Genomic DNA, 16093 nt, shown 5'->3' on the forward strand with positions numbered 1-16093 from the left:
TCTCAATTATTTAAATTGAGTTTAGGACTATTAACCATTAATTGGATATAACACAGTATGCGTATATGCTAATTGTTGCTAGTTATTCAAAGTCCGAGAACCATAGTATGCATATACGTATGCGTACTGGTTTTTATAGTTGAAGTCCGGGAACATGGTATGCATACCCGTATGCGTACGGGATGAGAAGTTCAGTACGGAAATTAAACTGAGTTTGGTTAGTGTACGGCGCACCTGTTCGCATACTGGAGAACTCGGGCCAAGTCCGGCTACTTAGGTATGCGTACCTGTTTGCATACTTGAGTGGTTTAAGTTATAAAATCGGTTTGTTCATGAACAAATATATTTATATATTAAAGAATGTAATTTTTTGGAAACCGTGGCTATAATGTTCATGAATTGATTCAACTGAATCAAAATCGATTTTGCTTCAATTTTGTCTTGTATACTTCTATGAGAATATAAACAATTGAACAACTACATAACTAGTTTCATTTGAGTCATTTGAACTAGTCGTTATTAAGATGAAAAAGGTTGATATGAAAGTGTTCATATGGTTAACTTCGGTTGACTATTGTTGAGCCAACTATGTGCACACGTTTGGGTACGGTTACTCATACCTAAATAAAGTCACATTTCATTTGTGTATAACAAGTTAAGTTCGATCTAACAGTTGAAATATATTAGCTTGAATCTAATCAGGTTTTCATATAATGGTGAATATTGAATGCTTTGTTACCAAGGAAACATTGATTGCAAACCATGATTTGAAGACTATATAAGGGAGAACTCTAGCAAATGGGAAAGCTAATCCCAACACCTCATGTGTGATACTAGTTGCATCCAGATTCGATTCTCCTTTAGCCTAGGTTTTTCCTAAAACCATTATAGGTTAACGACTTGAAGAATTCATTGGGATTTTGAAGCCATACCTAACTATTTTCTCTGTAGTTGTGTGTTCTTATCTTACTTTTTTCTATCGTGTTGAAAACTATCTTCTCTAATATTTGCTCGAGATTTAATCTCCGATAGATAAGATAAAAAGTAGTCACAAGCATCCTCATCTCATTGTTTGTGATTCCACAATATCTTCTTTCGCTTCCATACGATTAAGATTATTGTGAGGTGATTGATAATACTAGGTTGTTCTTCGGGAATATAAGTCTGGTGTATTAATTGGTTCTTGTTCACCTTGATTTATCAAAAGACGGAACAAAACTCGTAGGTATTCATGTGGGAGATAGATTTATCTATTCAATAGACTTTTCTATGTGAGACAACTTTTTTTACCAAGTCTTCGACTTTGGATCGTAGCAAATCTTAGTTGTGGGTGATATCAGCTAAGGGAATCAACTGAGCAGAATCCGGCGTGTTTCAAGAGGCCTAAGGAGCGAAACTGTACCTTAATCAGTGTGAGATTGGTTAGGGATCAATTACATTTCTAGACAAAGTTAACTTGTATTAGGATAGAGTCTGTAGCGGCTTAATAAATGTGGTGTTCAAATATGGACTAGGTCCCGGGCTTTTCTGCATTTGCGGTTTCCTCGTTAACAAAATTTTTGGTGTCTGTGTTATTTCTTTTTCGCCTTATATTTTTATATAATTGAAATATCACAGGTTGTGTGTAGTTCAATCAATTGGATAGTCCAACCTTTGGTTGTTGATATAAAATGATTGATACTTGGATATTGGACTTTGGAACCATCCAAATTATTTCTCATATTAATCTGGCTCACAGATTTCTATATGTTCGATTGCAGATTGATTTGATAAATTGAGATATAACTCTTAGATGTATTTTCCTTGATTGAGTCTAACTGTCTGGTTGATTCTCTTTGAAATATATTAGAGTTAGTCCATATATATTTCCTAAAAGAAATATTGGATGTGGTTGTTAGACCCCTTATTTTTCACTTGTAGTTACTCCGTGGTTTTAGGGAAAGTTTATAATCTACTAGATGCTGAAACAAAGTTTGCCTGCAATGACATTTTTTTTCTTCATTTATTCTCTTTATAACAGACTACTGAATTTCCATATACTTTAGAAGTTCTTTTTTCTTTTTCCCTATATTCGAAAACGAGATATTTATTGAAATATATTTTGATTATACTGCCATTTTCTTATCCAGAATGGTAATTAGTTGCTTAATGTATTTAATTTCAGAGAAAGAAGAACTAGTTAGATAATTTTAAAAGAACCCAACAGAGGAGTTTATGGAGTGTTGGTGATTGAGTTCCACTTAGGTGATTTCCATGAGGAGCTAGAATTGTGATTAAATTTTGTGTAGGCATGTTTCCGCTTCCAACTTCTTTGTTGTGTATGTTATATATCTTGTATGGCAAATTGGTGAATGAAACTTGGTTACAATTGCTATGAATTTTCGGTTTATGACTACTTTTATATAAATATAAAAGAGTATGTAAATTGTATATAATTTCAGGAGACACTTATGAGAAGTTTTTTTATGATATTTCTTATTGCGATTACGGTCCGCGAGTTATAACCCCAAAGGTGTCACATCCATGCACAAAAACTCCACAAAAACAAAATGTTCACAAAAAATTCATTTAACATAAACTGTCTATATTACCCTTTTATTATTTGAATCACCCCAACAAAAACAAAAATCAACTCCACCTTTAAATTTTATTATATTATCACCACGAACAACAACCTACCACCGAGCAACCACCATCGCCCGTCGTTGCCGCCGCCACCGACCGCCACCGACCACCTTCGCCGCCGCCGCCCACCGCCGCCTCCACCGACCACCACCGCGCCACCACCAGAAAAATGATGAAACCAAAAATTGGTTTCATCATAAAAGAAAGGAGAAGGAAGAAAAAGAAAAAATGAAACATAATAAGATGAAACCTTCCACCACCGTCAACTGCACCGCCCCCATCGCCACCACAACCATAATCACCACAATTACCATTACTATTACCTCCTTAACTAAGACTACTTTCAACAAAAACCAATCCACAATAAGATGAAACCTACCACCACCGTCAACTGCACCACCCCCATCGCTGCCACAACCACCAGCACCACAACCACCACTACCATTACCCCCTCAACTACAACCAGTTTCAACAAAAAATAATCCACCTGTATCCCACCATCAAAAATTGGCTTCACAGATATTAATATTCAACAAAATGAAAAAAATACGATGAAACCTAATTATGTTTCATCAACTTCAGCCAATTCATTACACTTTTAACAATCCAGACATACACCTCTTTAATTGTAACCCATACCAGTCCTTTATGCAACACCTGAAGCTCAACTACAACTCTCATTGCGTTAGCACCACCCTTACTCAGTTAATCCATTCTTTATCACTTCCATAACTTCAGTTAAGGCCACCACTACCAACAGAACTTCTTCATCAATGCCTGGAGTACCAGTACCAGACCCTGCTATACACATTCTCCCAATTCATACACACATATAATCAAAACCACCATTGTACATACAATCGAAACCACATATTGTCATTTCACCAACATAACTTCAATGATGAAATCAAACACGCCGTCTTCCAAGTCAGACCGAATAAACTAGATAAAAATCAGGTGAAACCAAAATTTGGTTTCATCATAAACTTAATTTTCATCATTAAAATCTTTGGTTTCATGACAGAAAATAGGCAAGTTTATGATGAAACCAAATTTGATTTCATCATTAGTTTATTGTTTTCACCAACCAAAACTGTCAGAATTTGATGAAACCAATTTTGGTTTCATCATATATCTGTTATTTCCCAATACAATATTGATTTCGACTTTGAAGATGTATCATCATTTGCTGGTGATGAAAACATCATAAGGTGGTGGTGGTGGTGGTGATTGTAGAGGATTGAACGAGGAGGCGGAGGTGATGTTGGGAGCGGATATGCAAGTACTGGTGTTGATTGTAGATGAGGTGTTGTTGGTGGCCGATTTGAAGGTATTGGTGGTGGTTTTAGATGATAAAAGGAGGAGGTAGAAGTAGTGTTGGTGGCGGATCTGATGTACTGCTCGGAAAAACAAAAATAAGAGGAGGCGGTGTTGTTGATGGAAAATCAGTAGACGGAGAAGAAGAAGGTGATGATGGTGTTAATGGAGGAGACGGAGGTGATGATGGTGTTAATGGAGGAGACAGAGGTTCTGTTGGTGGCGGATCTGGACACGTCGGTTGGTTTGATGGTGGCGGAGCTACTTGGTGATAAATCTGAATAGAAATAGACGAAAAAGATACGAAGGTTTTGTGGAGGAGACGAAGGTGTTGCTGCTGGTGGTGACGGAGGTGTTTTTGCTGGTGGTGACGGAGTTGTTGCGGTGGTGTTCATGGAGAGAGATTTGTTCTGCTGATGTTAATAGTGGTGGGGAGATGAAGACCGCAGAAATAGAAAAAATAAAGGAGAGAAGAAGAAGAAGACGACAAGGTAAAAAGGGTATGTTTGGCTTTTTTTAAAGTAATAAAAACTAAATTTACACATTATTATTTGACCTGGAGTTTTTGTGTCACTTTTTAATTAAATGGTTTTCATTTATTAAAAATAATATGGCTGCATTTTTTGTACCACATGTTTGGTCATCTTGATTTTATTTGATTAGTTTTGTTGCGATTATATAATTTCAAGAGACATTGAAGGCTTTGTGGGATGATTCATATCCTGGCGAAGAACGGGTTACAATCTAACAAATGGAAGGACATGGGCTGGCAAGGAAAAAGCCCATCCACATACTTCAGGTATGTTCTTTTTTACATTGTTTGCTTAAAGACGTGTTGTGTCTTCTATGTTATTATTATATACCGAATCTGCGAATTGTTATTTCCTTTCATAAAGTTTGGTGGTTTCAAATCATTGAAGAATTTATTGTTCTTTGTGAGGTTATACAAGGTGTCACATCCTCACTTCTTCGTTTTTCTAATTGGATCTTGAAGATTATTTCCATTCTGTACTCTTAACAGTGTCTTTGTTTTCTTGTTTTCATGTAAACTTAACTAACATCTCAAATTTGGCTTGCAGAAATCTTTTCAGAAACTTCGACAAAAGCAAGAAGGTGATCGAGCGATGTGGGAGGACCCGTTTGCAGTCACTATGAATGTTGTTTATAAATGTTGAGAAGATAATGGTTAGTATCCAAACTCTTGCATACCTTTCTTGATGCATAATAACATCAAACATTCTTCAGCTATCAACTGACTAATATTTGTCATGTACGAAGCACCTTAACTTGTAAATTATAACAGTCCCAATGATTCCAACCTTCAACTATGGATAGCCAATGAACAACGTCCATTTTCCAATGTAGGTTCCGAGGAATTTCTTCAACTGAACTACCATTAATGGAGTTAATTTATTATTTTATTTCTTATTTCGTCAGGACATCTTCCTATATCATAAGTCAGAACTAATGTTTGATTTCTCCTTTATTTCATTTCGGTATTGATAATATGCCGAGCATATATGTTTTTGTGTTGTATTGATTTCTTGGACCCGGTTTCTGAACTTCATTATGTCATATTGTTGGTTGATGGTGATTGAATTCTAATTAATATTGGATATGTTCCATAGTGTTCTTTACATTACACCTAAATTTATTAAATTGTTCCTCTTGTTATGTCATTCTCATAATACATCCGGCCAGTTGAAAAGGGCTAACTGAATGCTGTAAGTCTTTGGTTAATTTTTATTCTGCATTGTATTCTTTCAATTTGTGTTTGTTTAGTACAGTTCTTCAACAAACTCGGGCACTAGATATCATGAAGTAGGAGCAACATGTTAGGTAACTATGACTGGAGCATCTCATATAGTTCCTGGTCTAGAGGGGTTTGAGTTACCAGAATGTCATTGTTCAGATGGTTTACAAGGGTTTAGCTACTTAGGATTAATTTTCTAAACAATTAATTTTGGACTCTGTCTTAGACTTGGTTTATTTTCTTGTATCATTTTTTTTTCCTATGTTGGTTTCTTGGAAGTTCTTTGGATGAAAATTTCACATGAGAATTAACTTTTACAGTATACAATATGTCATTTCATGTTTGAGTGTTTTTAGTTCTTCACGTTTCTTGTATTTGCAATTTAAACATTAAGTAAACAATATTTATCTAAAAATAATATATTGCGAGGCAATTGAATTCTGAAATTGTTTAGTAGTGATGCCCTTCAAAATCTAAATTATTGACAAGCAAAGCTAGTAGCTTATTTACATGATTATTGACAGTAAGGTTTTTGACACAGGCCGTCCGAAAGAAAGGTTCTGTCAATAATCACAATTATTGACAGCCCTAACCCATCAAAAAAGGTCATTTCTGACATAGAGAATTAATGATCATTTGCTTTGTTACCAGGTGAAATTCCTTGGGAAAAAAAATGGAAGGAATACCAAAAGAGTATGTTGGAGAAGATAGAAGAGTGTACATCAATGTTGTCCTCCACAGCAACATCTTCTACAACTGGGAGCTGGACCAGTTCTACGTCGACTTCCCGTTGATATGAATTCTCTCATAATTCCTTTTCATCTTCTAGAAAAGATTATCAATATAGAAGGAACATACTAATCTCATATTTAATAATGATTGAAATGTGGTTATGTTTTTATCCTCTTAAAATTAGCTCTAAAAAAATGATTCAAAATGTTCTTATCGTTTTGCAATTGGCTGGTTTTTTCTTTTTAATGTTTTCTGATTTTGAAGAATATCACCCAATTTGTAAGAATATCCTCAACTGTGTCTTCTTTAATCTTTGTAATAATCTTATTATACATTCTTAATACAATTTTTTAATTTTTATTTTTTAATGTTGATAAATTCATGGAACTTACTAAAACTTGTTTAAGTGATACTCGGGTCCGGTTCCTTTACCCTTTTGACTTTTTTTTGAACGAAGTCAACTTTTTCAATGAAGACAAATAAAATGGTTATGAGTTTAATTTAAACAGATTTCCCCCTCCCCTAGTACTCTAGTACTGTTCTAAACTTTTTCAAAAGACAAACAAATATCGCAGTTTATGAACCTCAGATCTTCCTATAAACGAGGAACCTCAATCTAAAGATCTGAGATACATAGGTGTTCCAAATCCTTACAATATCCAACTATCAGCTTTTTTTTTTTAATCGACAAAATTATAATAGTATATTAGAATAAAAGAAAAAAAGTGATTACAAGTTGCTGGACATATACCAGCCATGCAATCAAAAGAAAAAAAGGAAAAGAAAGATGTTAGAGACAACAAAAAATCAAAACAAGGTCCGAACAACCGCAAACAAGAGGGAAGCTCTACTTTCGCATCAGATCAGCCCATTTGAATACCAAATTCTGAAATCCAAAACCTGCAAGAGGTTTTATTGGAATTGACCAATACAACAAAACGGCTTTGATATCCAAAATAATCCTCTCTTGGTCTTTTGCTATACCATTGAAACATCTATTGTTTCGCTCCTTCCAAAGTATCCAGCAGATTGCATATGGAAGCAGCTCCCACATGTGATTTCCAGCCATCGAGAAATTCCGGGTTTTTATCTCGTCGAAGGCATGTATGATATCATACCTTTGTACTCCCAGCACCCTAAATGAGCTTTTTTTTTCTTTTGTTTATTCAGTTTACTCCACCATTTCAAACACGAATACTCCTCAAATCCTTACAATAGCCAACCATCAGCTTTTTGTTCTTTTGGTTATTCAGTTTACTCCACCGTTTCAAACACGAATAATTCTTAAACAAAGAATATTAAGTTCAAAAACAGAACTCATTGATTATAGAAAAATGAAACAACAATGCATACGCTAGACCTTTCCCCTGTCAGATTTGAAGCCGATGGACCTGAATTTCCCTTGTTTACTTGTATATATACCATGAAGATGGGATAAGAAGCATGTCATAGGTAACTTGTTCCTTTTTTAATAACAAAAATAACATGAATTCAAAGATCAGCAAAAATAGCTGAAAGTATTAATTTGCAAGAGAAACAATTCAATACATATGAGTAAAAATCTCCATGGAGCCCCAAACGGTCCAATGGCAGGACAAATGGTCCACATATTTTTAAGCGGTTACATAGTCGACTGTGGGAATCACCGGGAGAAATCCCCGACACTACTCGTCTTAAATAGCTATATTTCCTAGCAATGTTTCCTGTTTTTCAACTTTTCAGGTGGCCGGAAGGGCAGGTTGGACAGGTGACTCGAAAGCAATTGACCCTTTTACTGTCATGGATCTTTTTTTCACATACTTCTTTTCCAACAACTACATATTTTCTGGCCAACTAACTCCTACCTAGCTAGCTTCGTACCTCATGCTGCTTTCACGGCATCATCCTACCACAAAGCTACTCATTCATGCACAAACCATGAAGAATATGTACTCGTGACCTAACTCTCATACTATTTTCTCTATCCCTCTATAAAGCTTGCTATGAATTAACTCAATATCCTCAACGTAACTGTCTTTTGCACAATTATTCTAATGGCAACTTCAGGAAAAGAAATGATGGCAGAGGAAGAACAATATATTTTCCGAAGCAAGTATCCGGCCGTGAAGGTTCCAGATGACATGACATTACCTGAATTTGTTCTTCAGGGAGCTGAGCTATATGCAGACAAGGTTGCAGTGGTGGAGACGATGACCGGTAAAGAATACACGTACGGACAAGTGATCAGAGACGTTAGAAGGTTTGCGACGGCCTTGAAATCACTTGGTTTCAGAAAAGGAGGTGTTGTGGTGGTTGTGCTTCCTAATGTGGCTGAGTACGTCATAATTGCTCTTGGAATTATGTCTTCCGGAGGTGTTTTCTCCGGTGCGAATCCGTTGAACCATGAATCTGAGATTCGCAAACAGGTGGAGGATTCCGAGGCTAAGATCATCGTCACCAACGGGTCCAGCTACGAGAAGGTAAATTAGCCAGCATTCTGACTGATTAAATCTAAAATATCCGAATTGGTAACTAATAAACTTTTTTTTTACTGTTACATTTTTCAGGTGAAGGGACTGGGATTGCCAGTAATAGTGCTCGGTGAAGAAAAAATCGAAAGCACAATCTGGTGGGATGATTTACTAGAGGCAGCTGATCGTTACGATGGAAACAAGACGATGAACACTACCGAACCCATCAACCCGCGGACGGACTTATGCGCCTTACCATTCTCATCTGGCACAACAGGGAAATCAAAAGGTGTGATGTTAACCCATCGTAACCTGATCGCAAACCTAAGCTCCACACTGTTCAGTGTAGGTCCAGACATGGTTGGTCAGTTTGTGACGTTGGGTCTAATGCCGTTTTTCCATATCTACGGAATCACCGGAATATGTTTTGCCACACTTAAGAACAAAGGTAAAGTTGTAGTGATGGGAAGATTTGGGCTCAGGTTGTTCTTGAATGCTTTGATAACACATGAGATTACATTTGCACCTATTGTGCCACCAATCATACTGGAATTGGTTAAGAACCCGGTGGTGAAAGAATTCGATCTTACAAAACTCAAACTCAGGGCTGTCATGACTGCTGCTGCTCCTCTTGCTCCTGAACTGCTTTCTGCATTTGAAGCCAAATTCCCTGACGTACAAGTCCAAGAGGTATGTGTAGTAATTTGATCTCTTTTTGTGTGGCTTAGGACTTAATTTTGATTGTGTAACGTTGCAACAGGCATATGGATTGACCGAGCACAGTTGCATAACACTGAGCCATGGCGACCCAGAAAGAGGCCATGAGACTGCTAAAAAGAACTCAGTTGGGTTCATACTCCCAAACTTGGAGATCAAATTCATCGACCCGGATGGAAAATCTCTTCCTAAAAACACACATGGTGAAGTCTGTGTTCGTAGTGACTGCGTTATGCTGGGTAACATAATATATATACTTACACTTGCTCATCCATTCTAATTAGCTTTTACATTTCTCCAGAATAATCCAATTAAGAAATTGTTTTATGTTGAAAGCCAATGAAATGAATACTGTAATTGAATAAGGTTACTTCAAGAATAAGGAGGAGACGGAGCGTGCGATAGACGCAAAAGGGTGGCTTCACACAGGTGACATTGGATACATTGATGATGATGGAGACGTCTTCATTGTGGATCGCATCAAAGAGATGATCAAAGTCAAAGGTTTTCAAGTAAGTTTATACACATACTCTTGCAAAGAATTTTTGGTGATCGAGCACTGATATACGGTTTTATGCTAATTGTCACGGTTGTTCATCGCAGGTGGCTCCCGCTGAGTTGGAAGCAATCCTTCTTTCACATCCTTCTGTTGAAGATGCTGCTGTTGTTCCGTAAGTGTATAGTCTTTATCCAGTTTAGTGCTTACATTGTTGCAAGACTTTGGTTTTAACCAAGTAATGCTAAACAGGTTGGCAGACGAGGAAGCAGGAGAAATTCCAGTAGCATGTGTCGTTATGAGCCAAAACTCGACAGAGACCGAAGCGGATGTGATGGACTACGTTGCTTCAAACGTAGCTACCTACAAGAGGGTTAGAGCTCTTCACTTTGTCGACTCAATCCCCAAGTCACCCTCTGGGAAAATAATGCGAAGGTTTCTCAAAGAAGAACTGGAAAAGAAGATTAACAGCAGTAGTCAGTCCCGCTCATCACCAATAGCTATCTAAATCCGGTTGCCAAAACATGCAATTAGAGGGAACCTTTACTTTTCATTAGCTTCTTTTAATTTCAAGTCTGAATAATAAATCCATGATTAATGAAACACGACAGATTTTATGCGAGAAACATAATCACTGTAAGACACTACTATGTTTTTAATATCCATTGATCCTGAGAAGAATCGTGTAAACGATGTTACGAAAGCACGTACTAGTAGTATATACAGGACAGAAGCTACACACACAAGAGTGTTATGCAGCAACACCTGCAAGTATATTTTCTTTCTAATCAACCCATCTAAAACTGGGGGAAGATTTTTACAGCAAAAAATTACTAATTTCGTTAATCCAATGTAAGCATACCGAGAGAGCATCTCACCAATCACGGGTCAACCACATGTATACACACCCTTTCTACTATTCCACCTCCCAGATACTGAGATCATACTACGAAGGTCTTTTTTGAGGGTTTGCGACCACGTTTCTTCCTCGGGTTGTTGTCAATCATGCAGTTGAAGGCATTAACAAGGTCATGATCCTCATCGTTTATTAGAATCTTTGCTGTGTTAGGGTTTTTGAGAAGAAGCTTGGCCACAAGATATCCTGCAATTGACCATGTCTGGTACAAACAAGCTTGTTTCCCAACGAATCTGGCTCGTTTTGTATCATAATATTCTGGCCACCTGTCTCTTGCAATCCGCTTCCCGGCAATCTCCACAGCCTTCTCAGCAATTTCTGGTCTGCCCATCTTTATACATGCCACCGTAAGCTGCAATAATTTGAAGAACAAATGAGAAAGAAGAAATTTTCATCGCACCAAAAGGGTCAAAATGATGGGAAAAATCTTTGATCCTTTATGAAACAAATTCCGTTCACCCACTCCTAGATAGAAGAACAAAAGTTTTAGTTTTCATTGGTTGTTCTAGAGTTAATAAGTTAATAGAAGTACAAAATTATTACATGCTATTAGGGAAAAGAAAAAAAAAAGTCATTCTAAGTTGAGCTAGCAACAAAAAGCGGAAAGACTGCCATTATAAAATCCAGTTGAGGTTGTTGATCTACATTAAGAATTGATGAGCAAAATTAAAGTCACACCTGTCTAGAACGCTAATGTGTACTGGTAAACACTACTGTTTAGTTACAATTCAAAAGTAAGAAGATTGAAGGAAAAGTGACCGACCTGCCAGAGTAGAGTTGGCCATGAACCTCCATTATGGTACGACCAAGGCCTGCAACAGAAACAAAGAGGTTAGATTTAGAGATGAAAATAAAATGTCAAATACTAGAATATCCTTGAGAGATTCACATAACAATCATTAAGAAGCTGAAATTTACGTGTTTTTGGGATCACTGCCAGTAATTATTTTCCATTCCTGCCCCTCAAGAGCAGGATAACATATCTTCAGAGGCATATCCGCAACCAAATCTGACCATTTGGCTTCAATGAGATCAAGAATAGCATGGGATTGTTCTTTTGTTGCCAAACTACTAGTTATAGACCACAAGTTCCCGAGCGAGAAGAAGCGGAAATCCATGTGAGCTGGCTGTAAGTTTCCAATTAAATAACCACCTCTATTGGGCATCCATTCAACCAGCCAAGGAGAAATCTGATCAGGATAGATGTTAAACTTGTTGACTGCATCATAGGAGTACTCTTCTGTTTTATAACGGTAGATCTCATTCAGTTTCTTCATGTCAATCCAATAATATTCCCTGATATGGAACGACAAAGCAACTAGACGGTTGTTGAGTGCCTGAAGTAGGTCATGTGACCCATCCTCGGCGGTAAGCATATCACGCGCAGAAAGTAGAGCTGAATAGAACAATGCCTGGAAGAACACACGACTTCACACATTTCAGTTCAATGTCTTCTCAAACACAAGCATTAAACAACTCCTGAATAGTGAAACCCACTAAAACCAAAATTCTCACAGAAATGTAATATAAGAAAAGGACATTTTTGCAAGCTGGGACTACTCTCTACGCCTTTGCAACCTCATACCTGAATTTCTAGGGGGTGGCCATGGATTCCCATACGGCGATCTATCATGCAAGAACCATCAGTTACCAGTAAAGTTGGAAACATGTCAAAACCATCTGCCAGACAGAGCTTTAAAATCATCTTAATTCCAGTTTGTACATCTACTCTCTCCTGAACAGTAAGATCTCCAGAGCATTTTCCGTACGCTCGTAAGAGAATAATCCACCACAATCCTGATTTTACATAGATAGAAAACAGAGACAAATTATATGTAGAAGCCAGGTTAATCAAGAAATAAATTTCACCAAGAAAAACTTGCTGACAAGTTTATAAACTTACGTACCTGAATCAACTGGTGCAACCCGGCCAATTGCCGCCTCTCCAAAGTCAGGATCCAAAACTTCTTCTTTGTTGTTTTCATCACCATCAATTGGAACACTTTTAACCTTGAAGCTAGCAGGCATGAGCCCTTGACCAGGACTATGGCAGTCCATGGTTTTTTCCCAACTCTATCACACACATGAAAAACAATCTATTGTAATTCGTTGAAAGCTAATACCCTTAAGCCACCTCAATGACTAGAATGAGATAGAAAAACAAAGACTGCTCAAGGAGACATAAAACTACAAAGCAAATGGGAAATGTTTAGAATGGAAAACACTCTATTACCTGTAATTGAAGTGTATGAAGGAGGAAGTTCCTAACAATGTCGTGCTCGCCCTTCAATAGAAATGCAATACCAGACGGTATGAAGTCACGAATAAAGACCTGATCATAGTTCGCTGTAGTTTTACCTGTGGGGTCCTTTGCAGCAATTGTTCCAATGGGGCTACCACAGTAAGTAAGTATAGAATCCCGCAATAGATTCCATGCTTCATCCTCAAGAGAATCCATGCTACTATCCGGATCGCCTCCAGATATCTTACCATTAGTTGCAAATTTTTTCTTTTCCTCTAGTACCTGTTGTGCTTCCTCCATAAGCCCTCCCACATTCAAAGCATTAACTTCGCTGCTTGGGTTTTGTTTAACCGTTCTATCTCCGAGCCAGGCTCCATTTACATCCTCAGCAGTTAACCCATTATTTTTTCCAACCTGTTGGCATCGACAACTGAGGTACCTGTATGGTTTAATTGCATCATTTCCATAGCCAATCTGATGAATACCATTCCCTCCTCTAGAATTCCAATGTGTTCTTGAACAGTTAAGAGATTGTGCATACACTCTACTCTTTCGACACTTCACGCGGGATTTTGTAGGAAAAATTGATTTACTAAAACATGGATCATAACAGAATACATGAGAAGCAAACCCCCTCAGAAAAATCGCCTCTGAAGAGCCCATTGACATAATGCAATCACCACTTGAGATCCTTTGCAGTTACTTGAAGTAATCCAGAACCTGAAGCTTTTAGTTTATCCAGTTGCAGTACCTAAGATAAATACCAAAAGTTAAATAGAATACAAGCCTTGTACTTTATAAGTCTCGGGAAAGCAGTTGTCACTGAATTGACATAAATAACATTACAAATTAAAACTTGAAGAAATGTCAAATTCACATATATGCATACAACACTATCGGATTGCGCTTTCCTTATGATTTCTTTCATCTAGGGCCACAAGAAAAATGATCTAGAAGCTGTATATCGCAAACAAATGATCCAATAGCTCTAAATCATATTATTAACATCAAACATCTGGTTATCGAAAAAACTCACCACAAGTAATAGCATACACAAACTCAACAATCTACATAGGCAAGTAAATGTAATCACAGCTAACAGTCTACCGTCATCCAGCTATCAGTACAAGCACTTCTACACCATAAACCACCTTCCGAAACTAAAACCACAAGAGGATTTCTCTAAGTTATGACTTAATCAAGTTTCAAAGATTAGGTTCTTCAGGTATAATCCATAAATGTAAGTAAAAGAAAAGCACAATTAAACTCAAAATTGAGTAGAAACCTAGAAATTGAAACTTAAAAAAATTGAAATCACCATCCACGAAACAAACCTAAACCTAGAAAATCAAGATTATAGAAATCGTCTTACCTTTGAAGCGATGATGAATGATTTGTGACCAGAGATTTGGATTAGAATCTATCGGAGAAGAACTAGGGATTTTGTCTGGAGGATTTCTATTCAATCCCTATCGAGAATATCACAGGACTGCTTTTCTTTTTCTTGATACTCAACTGAGCATTTGATTTTTATTTATTTTTCCATAAATGTTTGGGGTTCAATATTTTCTTTCCCTGTTTTTTTATATAACATTTCCAAGAAAATGGATAATTTAATTCTAGGGGTAAGTTTTTGCTGTCTTTTAAGATCCATGAAAATTCATGTTGAACCTAAGGAATGCTTGTTTTAGGCTGGTTTAATCTGAGGTATGTGACTCGGATGTGACTCGGATGTCAAATAGTCTCTTTCTCATATCAAAAAGTCTTTGCAGACCGAGAAAAAAAAAACAGGTAAAGACCACCACGCACAAACCACCTTCCTACACGTCTTTTGAAGGGCTGGGTCTACTGGGACTCACAAATATATATATAAAAAGAAACTGTGACAGACGGCTTTTACATGGTTTTTTTTCCTGGCGAGATTGGGGTATACCCAAATTTAAATGGACATGTTCCCTTACTAAGGGGAGGTCAAAACAGGATGAAGTTACTTTAGTACCCCTGCACTAATTAACCTAAAATCAAACCCTAAAACTTAAAAATTAAAAAACGTTTAGTCTTCTTCTAATCTATCTTCTCTAATCCCTCTCCTCTTCTCATTCCTTCATCTTATTCCATCAACCAAAAATCAACAAAAAACTTCAATTTTGATATTGTACCAAAAATGGTTCGATCCAGTAGCAAGAAAGATTCAACAGGTAACATGAGAAGATCCAAATCAGAGGAAAAAGGTAAGGAAAAAGTTGGAACTAGCAAACCCGAAAATCCAATCCCTGGGAATGTTGAAAAAAAACCTTCACCGGTGAAAGATGACTGTAAGTGATTTCTAAACTCAACCTATTATTCTGATGTGTTATATGATTGTTATATTAGGTTAGAAATCGAAAATTATGATTTTCAGGGTTTTTGGTCGGCAAGGTCGATAATTTAAAACCACGCCGACTATTGGTATTTTGTAAGAGCCGGCATGGTCTCAGGATGAATAACCTGCCGACTTTTTATAACATTCATGGCGATTGTTGGACAATAACCAGGGCCGGCAGGGTATAATAACAAACCCTGATGACTTACTTCTGGTCGGCATTGTCTTAGACTTGTATCATGCCGACTTTCGGTCACATAAACCTTAATTTCCTAAGTTAACCATCGGCATTTTTCTTGTATAGGACCTTACCGACTCTTTGTTGGTCGGCTTGGTAGATGATTACAACCTTGCCGAGTAAATCTTAGTCGGCGATGTATATATTCTCGACCTTGCCGACCATATGACCAGAACCATCTTTCAGTGTGTAAAAATTTCATATCTTTTATTTGTGCATTGTTTAGGTTCGCAGAAGCAAAAAAA

The 16093-nt window shown here is 37.1% G+C and overlaps 2 protein-coding genes across 3 annotated transcripts; one reads left to right on the forward strand and one right to left on the reverse strand.

Annotated features, from left to right (window-relative positions):
- The first annotated feature begins 8424 nt into the window (after window positions 1–8424).
- On the forward strand, window positions 8425–10638 carry LOC113320502 (4-coumarate--CoA ligase-like 1). The gene is made up of 6 exons (XM_026568409.1): window positions 8425–8886; window positions 8974–9567; window positions 9638–9833; window positions 9961–10106; window positions 10198–10265; window positions 10343–10638. The coding sequence occupies exons 1-6, from the start codon at window positions 8461–8463 to the stop codon at window positions 10596–10598; spliced, it is 1686 nt and encodes a 561-aa protein (XP_026424194.1). The 5' UTR covers window positions 8425–8460; the 3' UTR covers window positions 10599–10638.
- On the reverse strand, window positions 10624–14920 carry LOC113320501 (neutral/alkaline invertase 3, chloroplastic-like). Of its 2 annotated transcripts, none has more exons than XM_026568407.1 (7): window positions 14621–14920; window positions 13240–13999; window positions 12914–13079; window positions 12592–12803; window positions 11925–12418; window positions 11770–11818; window positions 10624–11358 (listed from the first exon to the last, which is right to left on the reverse strand). In XM_026568407.1, the coding sequence occupies exons 2-7, from the start codon at window positions 13915–13917 to the stop codon at window positions 11032–11034; spliced, it is 1926 nt and encodes a 641-aa protein (XP_026424192.1). In that variant the 5' UTR covers window positions 13918–13999; window positions 14621–14920; the 3' UTR covers window positions 10624–11031. The 2 variants fall into 2 exon arrangements, with proteins under 2 accessions (XP_026424192.1, XP_026424193.1); XM_026568408.1 differs by lacking the exon at window positions 14621–14920 and adding an exon at window positions 14285–14429.
- Window positions 14921–16093: the final 1173 nt, after the last annotated feature.

The sequence above is a fragment of the Papaver somniferum genome, chromosome 11 (genome assembly GCF_003573695.1).
Source record: "Papaver somniferum cultivar HN1 chromosome 11, ASM357369v1, whole genome shotgun sequence".
NCBI classification, from domain to species: Eukaryota; Viridiplantae; Streptophyta; class Magnoliopsida; order Ranunculales; family Papaveraceae; genus Papaver; species Papaver somniferum.